General features: G+C 51.6%; 1 protein-coding gene across 2 annotated transcripts; it reads left to right on the plus strand.

Annotated features, from left to right (window-relative positions):
- The first annotated feature begins 14530 nt into the window (after positions 1–14530).
- LOC101833153 (histone H3.v1) lies at positions 14531–16216 on the plus strand. Of its 2 annotated transcripts, none has more exons than XM_040729625.1 (3): positions 14531–14786; positions 15413–15557; positions 15686–16216. In XM_040729625.1, exons 1-3 carry the CDS (start codon positions 14780–14782, stop codon positions 16191–16193), a joined length of 660 nt encoding a protein of 219 aa, XP_040585559.1. In that variant the 5' UTR covers positions 14531–14779; the 3' UTR covers positions 16194–16216. The 2 variants fall into 2 exon arrangements, with proteins under 2 accessions (XP_040585559.1, XP_005072454.1); XM_005072397.3 differs by having other exon boundaries at positions 14575–14647.
- The last annotated feature ends 4105 nt before the right edge of the window (positions 16217–20321 follow it).

The raw sequence follows: 20321 nt of genomic DNA on the forward strand, positions 1-20321 counted from the left end.
TGAGGCTTTCTTTGGCCCCTGACCCATCCAGCCTCTTTGTCCTCCAACTTCCTCAAGGACCTGTTATCAGTACTTCTCCTGGACTCTCTGATTGCACAAGGCCTTGAATTTGTTCCCTGCCTGTGTTTTATTTATCTTCTGAACCACATTACTTGTTATCAGGAGTGAGTACCAAGGGTGTTGGCCATTGATCCCTCCACCCCCACCCCCACCAGTTACCTGGCATGGTGCTAGACATAGGGGTAGAAAGAAAATGACACCAAGTAGCATGAGAGCACTTACCACGTGCTGTTACATTGTGGCAACCGCCCAAGAACTGGTGTCAGTCAGCTAGCTAGCTCCTCAGTTTTCTAAGACGGGACCTAAGACGGGACCTCGGATAGCTTCACACACACTCTGTAGCAGAGGGCAGCCCTGAACTCCTGATCCTCAAGCGTTCTGATTGCTACCATGAGGTTTGCGTGTACTGGAGTTGGAACCCAGGGTCTCGTGTCTTCTAGGCAAGCAGACTGCTTCCTCCACTCCTGATGCTTTCATTGGTCATAGATGGAAACACAAGCAGAAGCTTTATCTTTTAAAAAAGTGCTTTTCTTGCTCAAGGTCACACAGGCTGTGTGTCGGGCTGAAGATGACGATGAGAGAGGAGAGACCCCAGGGATGTCTAGAGAGCTGGAAGCTGAGCCAGGCCACCACCACCTCAGTCAGTCCTGGACCCGACAGCCTCAGCCTGAGCCTGGAAACAGCAAAACCAGCTGAGGAGCCTCCCAGGAGAGCCAGGCTCTCCCAGGACAGGGGGCACAACCGTTGATTTTGGATTTTTTTTTGGGTGGAGCTTTTGTTTACTTGTTTTGTTTTCTTTTGTTTTTGTAAGAGGGAGGGGTGAGGGCCTGGGACTCAGGTAGCCCAGGTTGGGCTCAAAATCACAATTTAGTCAAGGATGGCTTTGACCTTCCTGTGTCTGCTTTCCCGGTGCTGGTCTTGTTGTTGTGTACCCCTTTGCCCAGATTTGGGGTGAGGTTTTACATAGCAAACCAGCAGACTTGTTATTCCCATGAAGGGCCATAAAGTTTATGAGGCTGGCCAGCCATGGTCCTGTGGGTCTGCGGGTAGGGGTTAGAGTGGAGGTTAGGGCCCATGTCCCTGCCACTCAAAGCATGGAAACAATGTGTCCTCAGTTAGTGATGGAGGCACAGCGAGGTCTGTGTGAAGGGGGTGTCTGGAAACAGTCGCTGACAAGCAAGGAGGATCATCTTATTCTAGAACATCTATGTCCTGCTGAACACTACAGTAGGATGGGGCAGCTGCTTCCCAGCTGTTCACAGTGGGTCTACATCAGGGATCTCAGTGGGCAGGGGGGTCTAAAAGCCTGGAGTGGATTTGATTTCTCTATAAGACTTCCACAGATGCTTTTTTTTTTAAACATACGTTTCAGGGACTGGAGAGATGGCTCAGTGGTTAAGAGAACCTGATACTCTTCCAGAGTACCTGAGTTTGGTTCCCAGCACCCATGTCAGATGACTTGCAGCTGCCTGTAACTCCAGTTCCAGGGAATCCTGCCTCCACAGGCATCTGAACATATGTGCATACACACACACACACACACACACACTTGTTTAAAAATATTTTAAAAGGGATAGATGGATCTGAGATTAAGAGCACTTGCTTCTCTTGCAGGGAACCTGGGTTCAGTTCCTAGCACCCACATGGTAGCTCACAACCATTTTTAAATCTAGTTCCAGGGGATGGAATGCCCTCTTCTGTTCCACGGGCTTCTGAATGCACATGGTACACACACACACACACACACACACACACACACACACGCTAAATAAATACATGCATTTTAAATGCATTCTGGCTTAACAACTACTGGGTGAGATCGTCTGCCTGCCCACCCTCCCAATATTCCAGAATGAATGGAGTAAAAGGACACATGGTTTACCCAACTGCTGTGGATAAGACAGCGGAATCCATGGTGAGAAATCCAGAGTTCAGAGGACTTCTCAGAGCTGGCAATAGGTGGGTGAGGGAAAAGTACTGGAGACAGCTATCCAGCTGCAAGCAGGCTGAAGAGAGGAGGCCCGGGGCGAGGCGGGAGAAGCTGAGGAGACAGTCAGGGACCTGTGTTCTCCTCAGAAGTCATCGTGAAACTGCGCATGGTAGTGTGTTTATGAGGTGGAGGCAGGAGGCTCTTTGTTTTTTGTTTTCTTTTTCCATTTGCGTGTGTGTGAGTGTGTGTGTGTGTGTGCATGTTTGCGTGTGTGTGTGTGTGTGTGTGTGTGTGTGTGTGTGTGTGTGTGTGAACATGCACATGTGTGGAGTACTTTGGAGGCCTAAGTTTGAACTCAGGAGTCATCCTCTGTGACATTTCTACCTCATTCATTGAGACAGGATCTCTCAATCCAACTCAGAGCTCATTGATATGGGTAGTTTTGTGAGCCAGCTTGCTCTGAGTCTCCACTTTCCAAGGCTGGACTTCCAGGCAGGTTACCAGTCATTTCTACCCAGAAATGTTGGTTCTGCAGATCCAAACTCCAGTCCTCGCTCTGCGTACAGGACTTTAGCTTCTGAGTCTCTCATGTCCCCAGGCCGACAGGAGGGTCTTCAGTTCCGGGCCCTGTCTTAAACTTATATACAAAATAGAAATGATATCATTCCTGCCCCCTAAAACTGTAGTGGAATAAACGGTAAATCAGGGGCAAGTGAAACCCAGTGCGTGGCACGTAGAGAGTGTTTGACAAGTGGCAACTGTGACAATCATTCAAAGAAGATCTATAGTAGGGACATAACCAAGCGGTCCCCAAATATGTCCTCTACGCAGTCCCACATAATGGCACACACAGCATGTGCTCAGGAACAGTGGAGGATTATGAAATGGAGGCTGGGGTAGGTGGTGCTCAGGGTGTCACACGAACATACAATAGGTACCCCATTCCCACCCTGGAGCCAGGAATAGGAGGAGAGGCAAGGGGCCAGAGATGAGAAGGACCTGCTCAAGCCTGGGTGCAGACTGAGCTCCTGGGAGGGCAGAAGATGAGTCTGGAAGACCCTAGTGCCAGTCCTTATTATACAAAGGAGTGTTGTCCCTGAGTTTGTGATGATCCTCTGTCTAAAACAAAAACACTCTCTGGAAAGGGCGTGACAGCTCATGAAGAGTCAGGCCAGGCTCGAGGATGACCCAGCATAGAGCTCTGTAGTGACTGGGTCTCCAGGGCTGGAATGATTGGGCTCTGAATCTTCATTCTGCCATGAACTAGTTATGCAGTCACTGAGCCTAGTGTAGAAAGCTCTGTGACTGTCATCATGGTCCCTGATCTGAAGGTCCTTGAGGTCTAGCAAGAGAGACACACAGAAAAGCTTTGGTGAGTCTATAGATGGCCAGTGATGCATCCAAAAATGAAGATTTCACTGTGCCCAACTCCCCCCCCCCATCTCCGTAGGCAAGGTCAAGCTACGTTTGCAGAGATTGAGGGGGAAGCATGCTAGCTTGGAACAGAGAAAGTCAGGGGATAAGGGCCCCAGAGATGAATCAAGAGGACCACAGGCCTCACAGGTGTCTCCCTGTCCTCTATGACAGCCCCTGCCAGCTGCCCTGGCGTCCCTGGGTCCCCAGGGTCAGGCCATTACAGGTGAGATTTATCAGAGCAGGTGTGCAGCATGACGGTATATTACCCAGGATTATGGACTGTAACAGAATAATCCCCCTAATGTAATTCAAGCTCTCGACATGGCTTATGGCTCCTTAATGTACCTCAGACCGAAGAATTACAGGAACATTCTCCCTCCAGCTCCCCACGTCCCCTCCCTCCCTTCCCTGTCAACCCCTAAATGATTTAGGCAATTGCCTGCAGCCAGATCTCCGCATCCAGTCATAAGTCAGCACAGCTCAGTAAACATGACAGCCAGGAGCTTTTCCCAGCTTATCACTCATCCATAGAAGCCTCTCTTTCCTCGACGGGGAGGACAACCTATGACCCCAGGGATGCTGCCATAGGTCATCCTGAGATACCTCCTGGACACCAAGGTTTGAGCAAGCCGGCATCCCATATGATATTCCTCTGGGCTTCATCACCCTCTAGACTCAGAAAACAACTTCAAAGCTGCAAAAGAATACTGTGGTCAGAGAAGTCATGGGGTGCTAAGATCTGAGTGCCATGTCTGTGAACTGACCTTGTGAACTCACACAGCTTAGACTAACCACCGGCAGTATCCCAAGCACTGTAAGTGATCTATCCATTTAGCACTTCCAACAATGTTTGAGCAGGGGCTACTGTTCTCCATTTTACTATGAAAACTGAGGCTCAGACAGGTGATACCAAAGTCACAAGTCTCTCAAGGAGGCAACCTGGACCCAGAGTCTGCACACGGTAACCTTCTGCTCTATTCAACGTTAGGCTTTACAGTGCCTGGGAAGTTTCCCAACCTCTAGTCCCATGGTTTTATTCATCTATCAAGTCTCCCAACTTACATAACAGGGGACAGAAGGACAGCAGTGACTCTCAAACTCACTGGCATGATCAGAGAGCTGGGGTTCCACCAACCAGCGGTCAAGAAAAATTTGGAAGCCCCTCTGGTCAGAACTGTAGTGACTTCCCCAGCCCAGCCTGTCTTGGCTTCCTCTTCTGCTGCTACATTCTTTGGGCTCACACATCTCCTCTCCCCACCCCCCACCCCCCCATTCCCATTCCTAAACACAGACCCAAGGCCTCCAAGACTTCAGGGCCCGAGGAAGGCAGAGGGAGTGTCTCCCCACACTAGGAAGCAGCTGCAGGGGTGCAAGAGTCCCTCCTGAAATCAGCCCAATACCAACAAGGCGGTTTTCTGGCCAGGAGATGCAACTACTAAGTGCCTTCTGCATTTACTACATCTAGTAAGTGCCTTCTGCATACACTACCCCACTCTTTCCCTGAAGTACCTTCCAGTCCTGAACACAACCATTGTGACAATCCTTTCAGGATTCACTGTCTCCAAAATGGGCCAATATAAACAAGGACTAAATCCATAGACCTTCTTCTTTAAAAAAAATAAACAGAATTTCAGATAAAGTACTACACAGTAGCAACTATAACACGCACATACACAGCCCACAGTCATAGGCAAGTTGCTAAAACTGGTTGTGCTGTAGCAGTGGTCATGGTCCTAAAGGTCTGGGTTCTTGTAGTTTAGTTGAAAAGACATGCGCACACACACACACACACACACACACACAGACACGGACACACGGGGACACACACACACACACATAGACACACACAGACAGACACACGGGGACACACATACATACACATAGACACAGACAGACACACGGGGACACACACACACATACACAGACACGGACACACGGGGACACACACACATACACATAGACACAGACAGACACACGGGGACACACACACACACACACAGACACGGACACACGGGGACACACACACACACACACATAGACACACACAGACAGACACACGGGGACACACACACACACACACACATAGACACACACAGACAGACACACGGGGACACACACACACACACACATAGACACACACAGACAGACACACGGGGACACACACACACACACACAGACACGGACACACGGGGACACACACACACACACACATAGACACACACAGACAGACACACGGGGACACACACACACACACACACATAGACACACACAGACAGACACACGGGGACACACACACACACACACATAGACACACACAGACAGACACACGGGGACACACACACACACACACAGACACGGACACACGGGGACACACACACACACACACATAGACACACACAGACAGACACACGGGGACACACACACACACACAGACACGGACACACGGGGACACACACACACACACACATAGACACACACAGACAGACACACGGGGACACACACACACATACACATAGACACACACAGACACGGACACACGGGGACACACACACACACACACAGACACGGACACACGGGGACACACACACACATACATAGACACACACAGACAGACACACGGGGACACACACACACACACACACAGACACGGACACACGGGGACACACACACACATACACATAGACACACACAGACACGGACACACGGGGACACACACACATACACACATAGACACACACAGACAGACACACGGGGACACACACACACACACACACAGACACGGACACACGGGGACACACACACACACACACATAGACACACACAGACAGACACACGGGGACACACACACACACACACACTCCCCTTGGGTTTCAGTGGCCACCCACTTTGAATCTGTAAGTAGGGTCGCCTACATACCCATTGTCTCTCTTGTCCCATGGGCAGCAAAAAGCGAAAATCCAGGCAAGGAAGGGGATAGTTCACTTGCTGGAATGCTTGCCTAGCGTACATGAAGCCCTGGGTTCCATTCTAAAAACTGAAGGAAAAAAAAAACTGTACACAGGTTTAATCCCAGAACTGAAGTCTTGTCTATACAGTGAGTTTGGGTCAGCCTGGGCTACATGAGAATGTTTCTAAAAAGAGGAGGAGGAGGAAGAAGAGGGAAGGGGGGATAATCCAGGAATGTTGTCTGCCTCCAATAGTGATGTAGACAGGTAGAGGGAGTGGAGATTAGGTCAAAGGTTTAGCGATCACCTGTCTCTGGCTTTTGGGAAGCCCTGGCCTGGGAGAGAGGCTGCAGTCGCCTCTCCTTAGAGGCCCCTGGGAGGGAGGGTAGGCTGCCATGTCTATGAAGGAGGGCCCAAGGCTTGATACTCTGTGTGAGGTTTTCTTTCCCAGGTTTGGCCTCCTTCGGTTTAGGGCAGCTTACTCAGGTAAAGAGCACTGTTGTTCCAGGAGGTACCACAAGGGGGCACCTCCGTCTGGCTGTGTGGGGTCAGGAAGGATGCCACTCAGTGAATGCTAGAAGTCAGACAAGAGCCCCACCAGGAGCCAGACTGAAATAGGAGGTTGGGAGACGCAGAAAGGAGATCCAAGCCACAAAGACTGTTTTCTAAGCTCTTGAAGGACCTGGCTTTAGGTGTTCCTTTTGTCCTTAGTCGAGTGTGCATGGTGAGGTTATCTCATTTGACAGTCTGATTCACTAGCCCTGTGGGACAGGACCTGTCTTTCTCAGTTGGCAGAGTCAATGCTCTCAGAGATCCAAGACACACAGGGTTACACAGCCATGCCCCAGCAGAGCTGCTGTTAGCCTGATAGCCCGGATCTCCTAACTGCAGGCCCTTGTCTCCTGGATGTCTTGACATCTTCCAGGGATTTGTACACTACAGAGGCAATGGATGGATGGATGGATGGATGGATGGATGGATGGATGGATGGATGGGTGGGTGGGTGGGTGGGTGGGGTGGGTGGGTGGATGGGTGGGTGGGTGGGTGGGTGGGTGGATGGGTGGGTGGATGATGGATATGGATGATGGATATGGATGGATGATGGTTAGGTAAGTGGATGGATGGGTGGGTGGGTGAATGAGTGGATGGGTGGATGGATGGATAGGTGGATGGGCAGGCCTTGTGGACTAAGTTACAATCTCCCTGGGAGAAGTCTCTGTTGGTCCACAGAGCACAGAGCTGAGTAAGACCTTAGCTTTGCTCTCCCCCTTCCCAAGTCACAACTTTCTCCAACCATAAGACTCTCAATGCAGAAGGCAGCTGACGTGGAGTCCAGTTCATTTGTGTACATGAGGAAAGCAATGTACAGCTGGGGTAAGTGGCCAGCACGTCTCAACAACAGGTGTTTCCTTAGCGGTCCTTGTATGAACCCCACTGGTGTGGGGGAGGGGTGAGACTTCTTTCAAAGCCTCTTCTGTTGGGCTGGGGGTATGGTTTAGATGGCAGAAGGCTGGCCCAGCATGCACTAAACCGTGGCTCAATCACCAGCACTGCAGAAACTAAGCATAGTGGTGCTCACTTGAGATCCCAGTTACTAGGAAGATAGAGACAGGAGGCTCAGAAGTTCAAGGCCAACCTCAGTTACAAAGTAGCCAGCCTTGGACACAAGACCCCATTTTAAAAAAAGGCAATCAAAGCTGTTGTCTTCATGGCACCAGCAGGGACATGGACCCTTGCTGTGAAAGCTGAGTGACAGGAGTGTGTACTGGAGGGTTTTAAACAGAAGTCACTATCTCACTGCTCCATGACAGCGAGGCCAAGAAGGCACACGGACAGGTTAGGAGACTGCAATACTCCACCAAGAGAACATGTGGCTGGGAATGTTGCATGGCTGATCATACCTGCCCAGCATGCATGACACCCGGATCCCATCCCCAGCACTGCATAAACCGGGTGTGGTGATGCAGGCCTGCAATCCCAGCACTTAAGAGGGAGAGGCAGGAGGATCGAGAGTTTAAAGTCACCCTCAGTTGGCTATCCAGTTGGAGATTAATCTGGGAAACAAAAGAGCATGAGTGGTAGGGAGAGGAGAGGAGAGAAGGGAGAGAGGGAAAGAGGAGGGGAAGGGGAGGGAGGGGACGACAGCTGGAGAGATAGCTCAGCAGCTAAGATTAGTGCATATTGCTCTTTGCAGAGGAGCTGAGTCCCCAGCACCCAGGTGGGATGGCTCACAACTGCCTATAATCAGGCCTAGGTTATCCAAAGCCTTCCTCTGGCCTCTGGAGGCAATTTCTCTCAAGTACACACACACACACACACACACACACACACACACACACACACACTATGGACACACAATTAAAAGCAAAATTTTTGTTGTTGTTGTTGTTTTGGTTTTTGAGACACGGTTCTCTGTATTGTTTTGGAGGTGTCCTGAAACTCTCTGTAGACCAGGCTGACCTCCAACTCACAGAGATCCGCCTGCCTCTGCTGGGATTAAAGGCTTGTGCCACCAATGCCGGGCTTTAAAAGCAAAAAAAATTTTTTTGGTTTTTATGAGACAGGGTTTCTCGAGGCTGTCGGTCCAGCCTGGCCTCGAACTTACAGAGATCTGCCTGCCTCTGCCTCCTGAGTGCTGGGATTAATAAAAGCAAAAACTCTTAAACAATTTTTTTTAAAGAAAGAGCTGACAAGGTAAGAGCACTTACTGCTCTTGCAGAGGACCCGGACTTGGTTCCCAGCACCCACATGATGACTCACAACCATCCGTGTATCTGCCTCCCTAGCTCCTTCGTGCTCATGGTGCCCATAAATGCACATACAGCATTTAAGGGAGGGAGGAAGGAGGGAGGGAGGCAGGGAGGGTGGCAGGGAGGGAGGGAGGATGTAAGGGAAGTGTGGTGGTTAAGGACAATGACCCACATGGGGAACTGCAGACTCTGGGCTTAATCTGGAGGCAAAATAAACAGTGTATGTTAAGGTGGCAAAAGGAGGAAGAGTTGGTAAGTAGTACCCTGAGATCATCTTCTGGAGACACGGGGGAGGGGTGCTCGCCCTTTCCTGAGGGAAAGAGGACTCACAAATGGTAAGGAGGGAAGTGAGTATGGCGATCAGGTTTTGTAGTTGAGCAAATGGAGTCTGAGATGCCTACTGGATGTTCAGGTAGTAACAGGAAATTGGATCATTAGGTCTTCGGGTCGGAGGGTAGAAGAGATAATAAATGGCAGGGCCAAAAGAACAAAGCCGAAAAACTCAGGTCTCCGGGCTCCCAACGGAACTCTTTACGCAGTAAAGAGAAAGCATGCTCTCACGGACAATGCACAAGTGGGATTTGCGCGCTCGAAACTTAGGGCGCAAAAGAGGAAATACGGTAACTCGGCTCGCAGTGCGCGGGAGCTGCTGGCGCTCACCGCCCAGGCCTGCGCCTGCCGCGGGCGGGTTCCCCGCGGGAACTTGTCCTAAGTGGAGCCGCCCGGGGCTCCGCGTGCGATCCTCGAAGCTGTGGCTGCTTGTGACGAGGGTCTTGACTCGTTTCCTAGAGCCTTACTGATCAGCCTCCTGGTGCTAGCTGGCTAGGAAGGACCAAAAAGAACCTCCTTCCGGCTCGGAACAGGCCGCGGTTGCCGAACCCTGTCGTGCAGCCCCAGGCTGGGTGTCCCAGATCTCCCGGGTGGAAACCAGTCCCTCGGATTCCAAGTGGCAGTGTGAGAACTGGGGAGCCGAGGAAGTCCCCCCTCCTCGATTTCAGAAGAGATCAAGGAGCGGGGTAACCTGCCCAAGGCCCCACAGTGAACCCGGGAGCTGCGTCAGACTCCCGGGGGCTGGGGACCCCGCGGTGCCAGGGGAGTTGGGGGACTTCAGTTCCACGTTTACCAGCCCCGTGTTTGAGCTCTTCCTCTGCCAAGTGTCTCGGTTTCCTTTTCTGCCCTGCCTTCCATTCTTATCGATGGACAAACGATTAAAGAGAAAGCAACAGCTGGTCTTGAGCAACGCGGCACTGCCCTGGACTCCTGGCACCAGGCCTCGTGTCCTCCCAGCTTTGAAAAGCCATTGGGGGGGGGTAGAGGGAGGGAAAGGCCCGAGTGGATCTGTCAGGTCCGAAAGGAGCCCGGGCACAAAGCCACGGTGTCTGCCCTGCCCCGGGGACTCTGGGGTCAGTGACAAGGGCCTTGGAGGAGGAGGAGCGGGCGAGCGGAAGTCCCCGCTCCGAGGCCCCACTCCCCCTCCCCGGCCGGCCCCGGGGCAGGTGAAGAGAGAGCGGGCTCGGCTCCAGGTGGCGGGGCAGAGGCGGGGGTGGGGGAAGGCCCGGCAACAATAGCACTTTTATTTGGGACTGTCGGGTTCAGAGCGGGTGGGCGGAGGAGGAGGAGGACGCCGACCGGGCCGCGGCATCTGGCTACACACCTGCTCCCGCTTAACCCTGTGCGTGCTGGGCGCTCGGTTGGCAGGGGCGAGCTAACCGGCTACGGGAACCAAGACTCCGGCTGGGGACACCTCCCTTGGGCTCTTGGCCAGTCTTGGAGGTCAGGAGCAAACGGGATCCCAACAGAGACCGCGCTTCCGATGCTCCTGGCTGTGTCTTTGGCCCAGCTTTGGGACCCCGGTGGGACACGGCAGGCTTTAGAGGGAGGCGAGAACTCCCCGCCGCCCTCCGGCTGTTCCGGGAAGCCGGGCTTCCGGAGGCGTAGTGACGCCCTGGGCCATTCCAGGCGGGGCAACTCTGCACAGGGCACAACCCATCGCACAGCACACTTCCCAGTTCGGTGCTGCAGGTGAGTGCCCGGTATGCTAACCCCGGACTGAGCCTCGCGGGCGCCCCCTGCCGGCGGGGAGGCTCGAGCCCCTCGCTGCACCTGCCCACACCCGGGGACCACCCCCCCTCCAGCCCTCACTTCCCAAGCCCGCAGGCCCACGGTGCCCCCCAGGCTGGCCCGAGGCCTGGGCATGCTGACTCGCTGCACAATCCGAGCTTGTTTGTAGGCGAAGGAGCTGAGCCGGGTGCGGCGGCCCTGAGCCAACCCACTGATCCCATAAAATATTATTTGTGTTTAAAAATTCCAGTAATTGGCTATGCAGCCGCTTTTTCCGAGCCCCGTGCCAAGCGCAGTAAAAATTCGCGCTCCGGCCGAAGTTATTTTCATCATGCAAATTCCCATTTTCTGTAAACAGGGTTAAAAGGTTTGGAAGGCCCATCTCTCTCTCTCTCTCTCTCTCTCTCTCTCTCTCTCTCTCTCTCTCTCTCTCTCTCTCTCTCTCTCTCTCTCTCTCACACACACACACACACACACACACACACATACACACCACACACCACACCACACCACCACCACTCTCTGTGGCTGCAATCAGAGACAAAAAGTTAGAAGGATGTTGGTCAAACTGGTATCATCCTGGGATTCCCTTGGTAATTGAAAGCATATCTCAAATAGTTCCCCAATCAATAGCCCTTGAAGACCAGCGCCTGAACTCCTGGATAAAACTCCTCTTCATCTAGCTGAACAACATACATCATTAAATCATGGAATTATAATTCCTTTCTTTTAAAAAAATTAAACTTTTGGGGGCTGGAGAGATGGCTCAGAGGTTAAGAGCACTGACTGCTCTTCCAGAGGTCCTGAGTTCAATTCCCAGCAACCACATGGTGGCTCACAACCATCTACAATTCAATCTGGTACCCTCTTCTGGCAGAACACTGTATGTGTAATAAATAAATAAATCTTTAAAAAAATAAACTTTTGGGGGGTGCCTGTCAAAGGATAGTTTGCAGGAGCCAGGTTTTGCTTCCCCACTGTAGGCCCCTGGAATGGATGTTAGGTCATTGGACTTGGCGACTCGGTTTACTCACTGAGACTTTCCCACCAGCCGCTTTCTCCTCTTTTACCTCAGGAGCAAACTGAGGCCCAGTCACCTAGGAAATGGACGTTAGGGCTCAGGCCAGCACGGTTGCCCCACTGCCCAGCCATCAAGACCCCTGCAGGGGCAGGACAGGAGAAGGCTGAAGCAGGTGTCCCACGCTTCTTCTGTCCCTCCGTGGGGAGAGGCTGACTGACTCTAGGCATAGTAACTGCGGGTAAAGACTCTAACTCTCAAAGTGCCCACTTCCTGTCCTTGCCTAGAGGGGGAGGGGGAGTCCCAACCAGGGCCTTGGAAACCCTGAGTAAGGGACAGGAGCCTCTTCGGGACTCCACCCAGAGCTGGTTGCTATAAGCTGGCTACTAAGAGGGGAAACCACTCACGTGGGAGGGAGGGGCTGGCTGTTTTTAAGAAAAAGCAGAGGAAAATAAAAATCGTGAAGTTGGTAAAGGGGGTGGGACTGAAGTCACCATGTTCTCTACTTTTCTTTCTTTCTTTTTTTTTTTTTTTTTTTTTTGAGAAAGTGTCTCATGATAAGGCCCTGACTGTCCTGGAGCTCTCTATTAGTCTAGGCTGGTCTCAAGCTCAGAGATCCACCCAGAGCTGCGTGTAATTTGCAGTATCTGAGGACCCCTGTGTTTATTCTGCGTAAGCCAGAGAGGTGGAAACTAATTTGCTTCCCACTTTGCAGACAAAGACACTGAGGAACTAGGAGATGAAGCCAGCTGTCTGGGGTAGGAAATCCCAAGTGTTCACACCCACCTCCCCCAAACTTCCACCTCCCCCAGCCTCTGTGGGCACCCTTCTTTTGCCCTGGATGTGCCCAACTCTAGATCTGTCTTCTCACTGAGGATTCCCTAGACAGGCAAGCTGCCTGTGGTACTGAACTTGGTCTCCTAACTCTAATCAAAGGAAACAAGGAAGGGAGACAACAGGGAAACTTGGTAGTCCCTCTCATGCATAGCCCCAAGTCAATCACACACCCTAAAACTCCATAGTAGAGACACCATGAAGTGGGTTCCAGGTCACTGGTAGTAGCATTTCAGCACCAACTGGAGGGCCCTTGTACAGACAGTCATCTTGCTGGTTTCTTCACTTCCCTGCCTAGAAGTCAGCTCCAAGCCTACAATTCCAGCTATACTACTATAGAAATGTAGGTCCTCCATGCCCGTTATTCCAGTACTCAGGAGGCTGAGGCAGGAGGATAATGAGTTTGAGAACAGCCCAGGCTAACAGAGAGACCATGCCAAAAATAAAAACACAAGCAAACAAAACAAACCACACCCATTGCAGATTCTAGTGTAGTGACCATGGAAGTTTATCATCAATCTCTAGGACACTCTCAATGCCAGGCACAATGGTACCTGCCTGAAGATCGTAAGTACCACACTAGCCTGGACTACACAGAGATTCCACCTCAAACACAGCCAGGCATGGTGGTGCACATCTTTAATCCCAGCACTTGGGAGTCTCTCTGAGCTTGAGACCAGCCTAGACTAATAGAGAGCTCCAGGACAGTCAGGGCCTTATCATGAGACACTTTCTCAAAAAAAAAAAATAAAAGAAAGAAAGAAAGGAAAGAAAAGTGGAGAACATGGTGACTTATTCCTACAATTCCCCCAAACCTAGGATACCAAAGCAGAAGCATTGCTGTAAGTTTGAGGCAGTTTGGACTACAAACCGAGTTGGAAGCCACACTGGAAAATAATAAATAAACAAATAAATAAGCAAGAAAATATAGATCTTGTTGTAATCCAGAACATGTGGGAGCTCCTTGTCCATCTCTGACTAAAAATAGTGTCAAGGTACAGACATCTGGGGAGAGGAAGGACCATCAGTCGGGCCAGACAGGAGGGCACCTCCTAAAAGTTAGAGAGACATATACAAAGGATAGAGACTCTTCTAAAGCAAAAAGAACATGAGAAAAAAAAAAGCCTGGTGGATGCCAGCATGGGAAAATAGACAGAGAAAGCTGGCAGTGCCAGGGCACCTAGGAACTAACTAACTTATCTGGTCACCTCCTTACTGCTCCAGATGAACCCTTCTTTCCCAGAATTGCACTGCTAGGGCCTGGGTGTAGGGTCTAGGGATGTGGGAAGGATTCCTTTCCTACCCGTCTCCCTGCCTAGCTCCAGGATAGCCTACTCCAGAGCTGTGGGCTCTGTCTGTGATGCCATCCACTACACAGAGGACCTGGGGAGATGAGGGTAGAATGAACTCCCCAGAAAGCCTAGCAAGCCAGATTTGGTGAAGACACTGGGCTCCTTTGGGCTGTGACTCACAAGGATGATGTCACAATGGCTTTGGAGGTGTGGCTCTTCCTTTTAAGCTAAGATAAAGCAGTCTCCTTCACATTGCCGTCCCTTCTCTTCCTGAGCGGGTGGGATGGAATGGCCTGGGCGGGTCCCATGGCCTGTGGTCCTCTGGACAAGTGACTTCGGCGGTCCGTCTCAAGGACAGACATGAACAGAAATAATCTCAAATCCAAATCTGCACAGAAATATTGGCTAGAAATTTATATAGTCAAGGAAGAAAGCTCAATGGCTCAATAAGGCTCTCAGTAAGCGTCCCTGACATGCCAGGTACAAACATAGGTGGAATAGAGGAACGAGGGGTTGAGGGGACCTACCCAAGGCTTCCGCCTGTCAAGGTGATGAGTGGTCCAGGTTGGGGCAGGCTTTACCTAACTCACAGAATTTTTGTTGGGCAAAGGGACCAAGAGCCAAGTATGGTGTCACATACCTGTGATCCCAACACTGGAAAGGCTGCATCAGCGGGGGGAATCATGAGTTTGAGGCCAGCCTGGGCTACATAGTGAGACACTGTCTCAAAAAATAGTAAGAGAGGCCGGGCGATGGTGGCACATGCCTTTAATCCCAGCACTCGGGAGGCAGAGACAGGAGGATCTCTGGGAGTTCGAGGCCAGCCTGGTCTACAGAGTGAGTTCCAGGATAGCCTCTAAAGATACAGAGAAACCCTGTCTCGGAAAATGAGAAAAAAAAAAAGTAAGAGAGACTGTCACTATATTCTAAGTGGCAAGATCAGAATCCAAACACCCTGGCATAGGTAGGCCTAAAGCAGAAACCTAGAGTGAGAGAGTTAGCCAGGGGTGACACAGGAAGGGGGGTGCGACTCTTGCTCAAACCCTGAATCTGTCAATCCTGGATTCCCTTCTTCATGTGAGGTTCCTACCACCCTATTTTTTAAGAGGAAAGATGGGTGGATTCCATCTTCAATCCTGTGCTCAAGATCCCACCAGTGGAGGATATTTGGGACAAAGAAAAGGAAGAGGAGGAGGAAGAGGAGGAGGAGGAGAACGTAGACAAAGATGAGGAGGAAGAGGAAGAAAACAGGTGTGTATGAGATAGCTCTGCCTCCCCATCCCTCTGCCCAGCTCCCTGGGGATCCCCAGTCGATCATCTTGACCTCTGGCCCGCCTCTGCCTCCTCTTCACCCCACGCCGTTCCTCTATCTTGCTCAGGATCAAGACCCTTCTCGCAGCACCCCGGCAGGATTCAGGGTGGGGCCTGATGGCTTGGCCCAAGCCCTCCCCAGAGACAGCCCGCTGGTGGGAAGACTTTTCCCTGCCCCCTCTCCGTGGAGCCAGCTTTTGCGGGTGCAAACAGAAGACAAAGATGAGGCTCCACCCTCTGCCGTCCCTGACCTCCTGCTCCGCCTCCAAAACCCTGCCCTCAGTAGCAACCAGGGAAGAGCATAGCTGGCTAAGAAACCAGCCTCTGATGGAGCCTCCCCCAGCTTCCAGACTGAAGACCCCCAAGGCAGTGCCCAGGATCACTCCCAAGGTCTCTGCTAAGAGATCTAGTGTCCCTAAGCCCGGGCGACAGCAGAACACAATGTCAATGTGGCCTCCAATTATTATCAACTCCCCCTCCAAGAGCTCTGCTTTTAAGGGACAACATACATCCTCTGCCAAGGAGGCCTCCCATACCTCAGGTACCTGGAGCAATCCCTTGCCTCACCTTCCTTAAAAATAAATATTTTTGTTACACCAGCCACAGTCTAATACAGTTCTAGACACCCTCAGGTGTATCTGCCCATGAAATCCTCACATTCTTTCTAAACCATCAAAGCATAGGTCAGGTCCTCCACCCCACTCCCAACAGGGCCTCCCATTGCCTAGGCTGATCTCGACCATGCTTTGTAGCCAAGGAAGTCATTGAACTTCTTCCATCACTCCTGCTTGGGAGATTTCACCCTCATTTAGTTATCCACTTATTTATGTCGTCATGATTCGGGGACGTTTGTGTTACACTCGGAGTATTTAATGCTGATGTATTCATTTGGCTGCTCAGGTCGTTACTGTTGGGTCATGGGGTAGAGAGGGGGTGCTGATGTGTCACAAGCTGTGTCCCTTAGGCATACTCACGAACTTTGACAAGGACAAAGCACCCCCTGTGGGCTGGAACTACAGAGCACCAAGGGTCTGGGCACATGGCAGATGCCCACAATCTCCGCACTTGGAAGTAAGGGGCAGAAGGATTGCCATGGGTTCCAAGCCAGCCAGAGCTGCATAGGGAAACCCTGTCCCAAAGCAAAGTGAAAAGCTACTGCTCAGAACCCACAGCTGACTTTATGACTGCATAGGGAAACCCTGTCCCAAGGCAAAGTGAAAAGCTACTGCTCAGAACCCACAGCTGACTTTATGACTGCATAGGGAAACCCTGTCCCAAGGCAAAGTGAAAAGCTACTGCTCAGAACCCACAGCTGACTTTGTGACTGTCCTGCCCTGGTCTGGAATCAACTCTGTCTCCCAGGTACCCTGCTTCCTTTTATTGGAAGCCTAGATGTGGGTCCTATGTGTACTAGTCACCACTATTCTCCAAGATGTGTGCGCGCATGCAGGTCCACTCACGTGTCCATCTGGAAGTGGAGGAGAGATTTTTTTTTTGGTTTTTTCAAGACAGGGTTTCTCTGTGGTTTTGGAGGCTGTCCTGGAACACGCTCTGTAGACCAGGCTGGCCTCGAACTCACAGAGATCCACCTGCCTCTGCCTCCCGAGTGCTGGGATTAAAGGCGTGCGCCACCAACGCCCGGCCCAGCTATCATTTCTAAGATGATATCCATCTTCTTTCTTGTCTTTTTTTTAAGGGACAGGATCTACCACTAGCCTAGAAATTGCCAACTTGACTAGACTGGCTGACCAGTGAGCCCCAAGAATCCACCTATCTGTGCCTCGCCAGCTCAGATTATACACGCACGCCACCACACACAATGTTATTGTTTGTCAGTCCTGGGAAACAGGCATGAATCCTCCCTGAGTTGACCAAGGAAGGAGCCGAACTACTCGAGGCTAAGGACACCGTGGTTCTGTAGCTCCTACCATCCCAACGGCCTCCCTGTTGGTATACCAGCTTACTCCCTTGGGTCTGTCAGAGCCCTGCTGACTCTCCCCCCACCCCGGCTCCACTGCGTGGACATTCCATTCAACTCGTGCCCTGGCGGCTGTGTGGAAATAGAGGCATGGGCCAGATGGAGGCACAAGTCGAGGGCTTAGACTCTAAGTGTACCTTATATGATGGTGGGGGGGGGAGTAGGTGTTCGTACGTGTGTGTGTACGTGTGCGTGTGGGAGGAGCCAGGAGTAGACATCTGGTGTTCTCCTCAACTGTCCTCCCCTTATTTTCCTTTCTTTTTTAATTTTTTATTTACTCGGGTCAGCAATATGACTCAGCTACTACTAAAGGTCCTTTCGGGCAAGCCCAATAATTGGAGTTCAACCCCCAGGACCGACTGTGTGGAGTGAGACTTGTCCTCTGACCTTCTCATGTACACTACGGTACAAGCCTCCCCCCTTGCTCTCCCAAATACACTACAATAGAATCGTTAAGTTATTACAGCGTGCATGCATGCTGTTGGGGGCACACACGCCATGGGGGCTGGGGAAGAACTTTGTCAGGTGGCTGCTCTCTTCACCTCAGGGATGGGATGAACTCGGGCTCCTGGGTTTGTGCATCAAACACTTGTATTAGGCGAGCTTTCTCACTGGCTCCGCCTTGTTTTTTTTTTTTAATTTTATTTTACGTGTATTGGTATTTTGCCTAGATGTAAGTCTGTGCACCACACATATGCCTAATACCTTAGGAGGCTGGATGAGAGCATTGGATCCCTTTGAACGATCCACAGACAGTTGTGAGCCACCATGTGCTGCTGAGAATTGAACTCGGGTCCTCTGGAGGAGCAGCCAGCGCTAACTGATGAGCCATCTCTCCAGCCGCACACCACCCCTCCGTACACACACTTTTATTTTGAGGCAGGATCTCTTTCTGAACCCGGAGCTCACTGATTGGCTGGAGTGGCTGAGTCAGGGAGGCCGGAGCTCACTGATTGGCTGGAGTGGCTGAGTCCGCGAGGCCCAGCTACCCTCCTGTCTCCACCTCCAGCACTAGGGACTTTGTTCTCATTCTTTTCTTTCTAACATGGCCTCAAAAGCTCTGCGCCTCTGCACTCAGATTTTTTGTATGGACCCTGAGGATCTGAACTCAGGTGTCCCGGCTTGCGCTGCAAGCACTGAGCCATCTCCCTGGCCCCCAGCTGGGATCTCTGAAACTGTAGAGCATTTCCTCTCTCTCTGGTGCTGTCTGCTCCCTGACTACAGACCACTTCTACCTCTGTCTGTGCTTCTTGGTGCCAGCGCTTCCTCTGCTGTCTCTGGCTTCCCTGACTCTGCCATCCTCACCTGCCTATCTGTCCCTTCCTCCATGCCTGACGCCGCCCCCAGGGTCTCATCGTGTCTTTGTCTGGCCTGGACCTCACTGTCTAGACCAGCTGACCTTGAGCTCACATAACCACTGGCCTCTTACCCTCAAGTGCCAGGATTTAAGGGCTGCCCCACCATGGCCAGCGCTACTAGTGTCCCCCCTCTCTGCCCCCCCCACTGTCTATCCTTTCTCACCCTTCCCTCTTTATCTTCCTGGGCCTGCCTTTGTCTGCCTCTGTCCCTGTGGCTCTCCCCTGCCCCTGGCTTCGATTTTAGCAAAAGGTACTGTGTCAGGGCAGGTTCCTGGAGTGAAGCGGCTTCCTCGAGTTGGTTCAAGAATTAGGTTGTAATGAGGACTTACAGAAAGGCCATTCCTGGAGCCCAGAGGAGGCGCTAGGGGAGGCACTGCAGAGGCCAGCGGTGCTGAAAGGGTCAGGAAGGCATCAGAGTCCTGAGTCCAGCAAAGGCTGGAACCTGCAAGAGTGGGGGCAGCAGAGGCCCTGAAGAAGCTGTGGACTCCAGGACATAGTCTCCCCAGAGTCCCCAGGCTGCTCCCCCATATTCCCACCCTCGGAATTTCATATTGGCTACCCCCGAGGGAAAGCGAAGCAGTAGCCTCCCTGGGCCAGACTAAGGTGAGGAGCAAGTCAGGGGCAGCCTGTGGAAGGGACAGACAGGGTCACCATTTCCCAGAGACCTGGCTAAGCAAGTCCTTCTGTCATCACCCTCTAGGGACAGCCTCCCAAGCCTCCTTGAGCCGGAAAAGCAGAGTGTGATGCCAGGGTAATGCAGTCAGAGTCACCCATGTCCCTTCCCCAGACAAGCCTGCTCTGCTAGTGTTCCACTTGGGATTAAATTCACGTGTCACAACGTGCAAGAAAATAGTTACATATAAGAGATACGAGTCTGGGCTGGAGAGATGGCTTAGGGGTTAAGAGCACTGGCTGCTCTTCCAGAGGACCAGGGTTCAGTTCCCAGCACCCACATGGTGACTCACAATGTCTGTAAACTCCAGTTCCAAGGGATCTGATGCCTTCACACAGACATACACGCAGGCAATACTCCAATGAGCATAAAGTAAAAAAATAAAAAATAAAAGATACAAGTTTATTTCTCTCACAATCAGAAGTCTCACACATAAGCGGCTCAGGGGCCCCAGCAGGATGGCTCAGTGGACAGACAGCTTGCAGAACACGGCTGTGGACATGAGTTTAAAGATGAAAACACCGACTCTGCAGAGTCCTCTGACCTCGGCATTCATGCATGCATGACACATTGTACACCCACACTCACACAGAAATTGTTTTTAAAGCTCAGGGTTGGTTTGTAGTTCACAAAGTTCTCAGAATTCCAGGCCACTCCTTTTGAGTCATCTTCCTTAACCCATGCCTTCTACCCCA

This window comes from Mesocricetus auratus, unplaced genomic scaffold (assembly GCF_017639785.1).
Source record: "Mesocricetus auratus isolate SY011 unplaced genomic scaffold, BCM_Maur_2.0 Super-Scaffold_100021, whole genome shotgun sequence".
Lineage (NCBI taxonomy): Eukaryota > Metazoa > Chordata > Mammalia > Rodentia > Cricetidae > Mesocricetus > Mesocricetus auratus.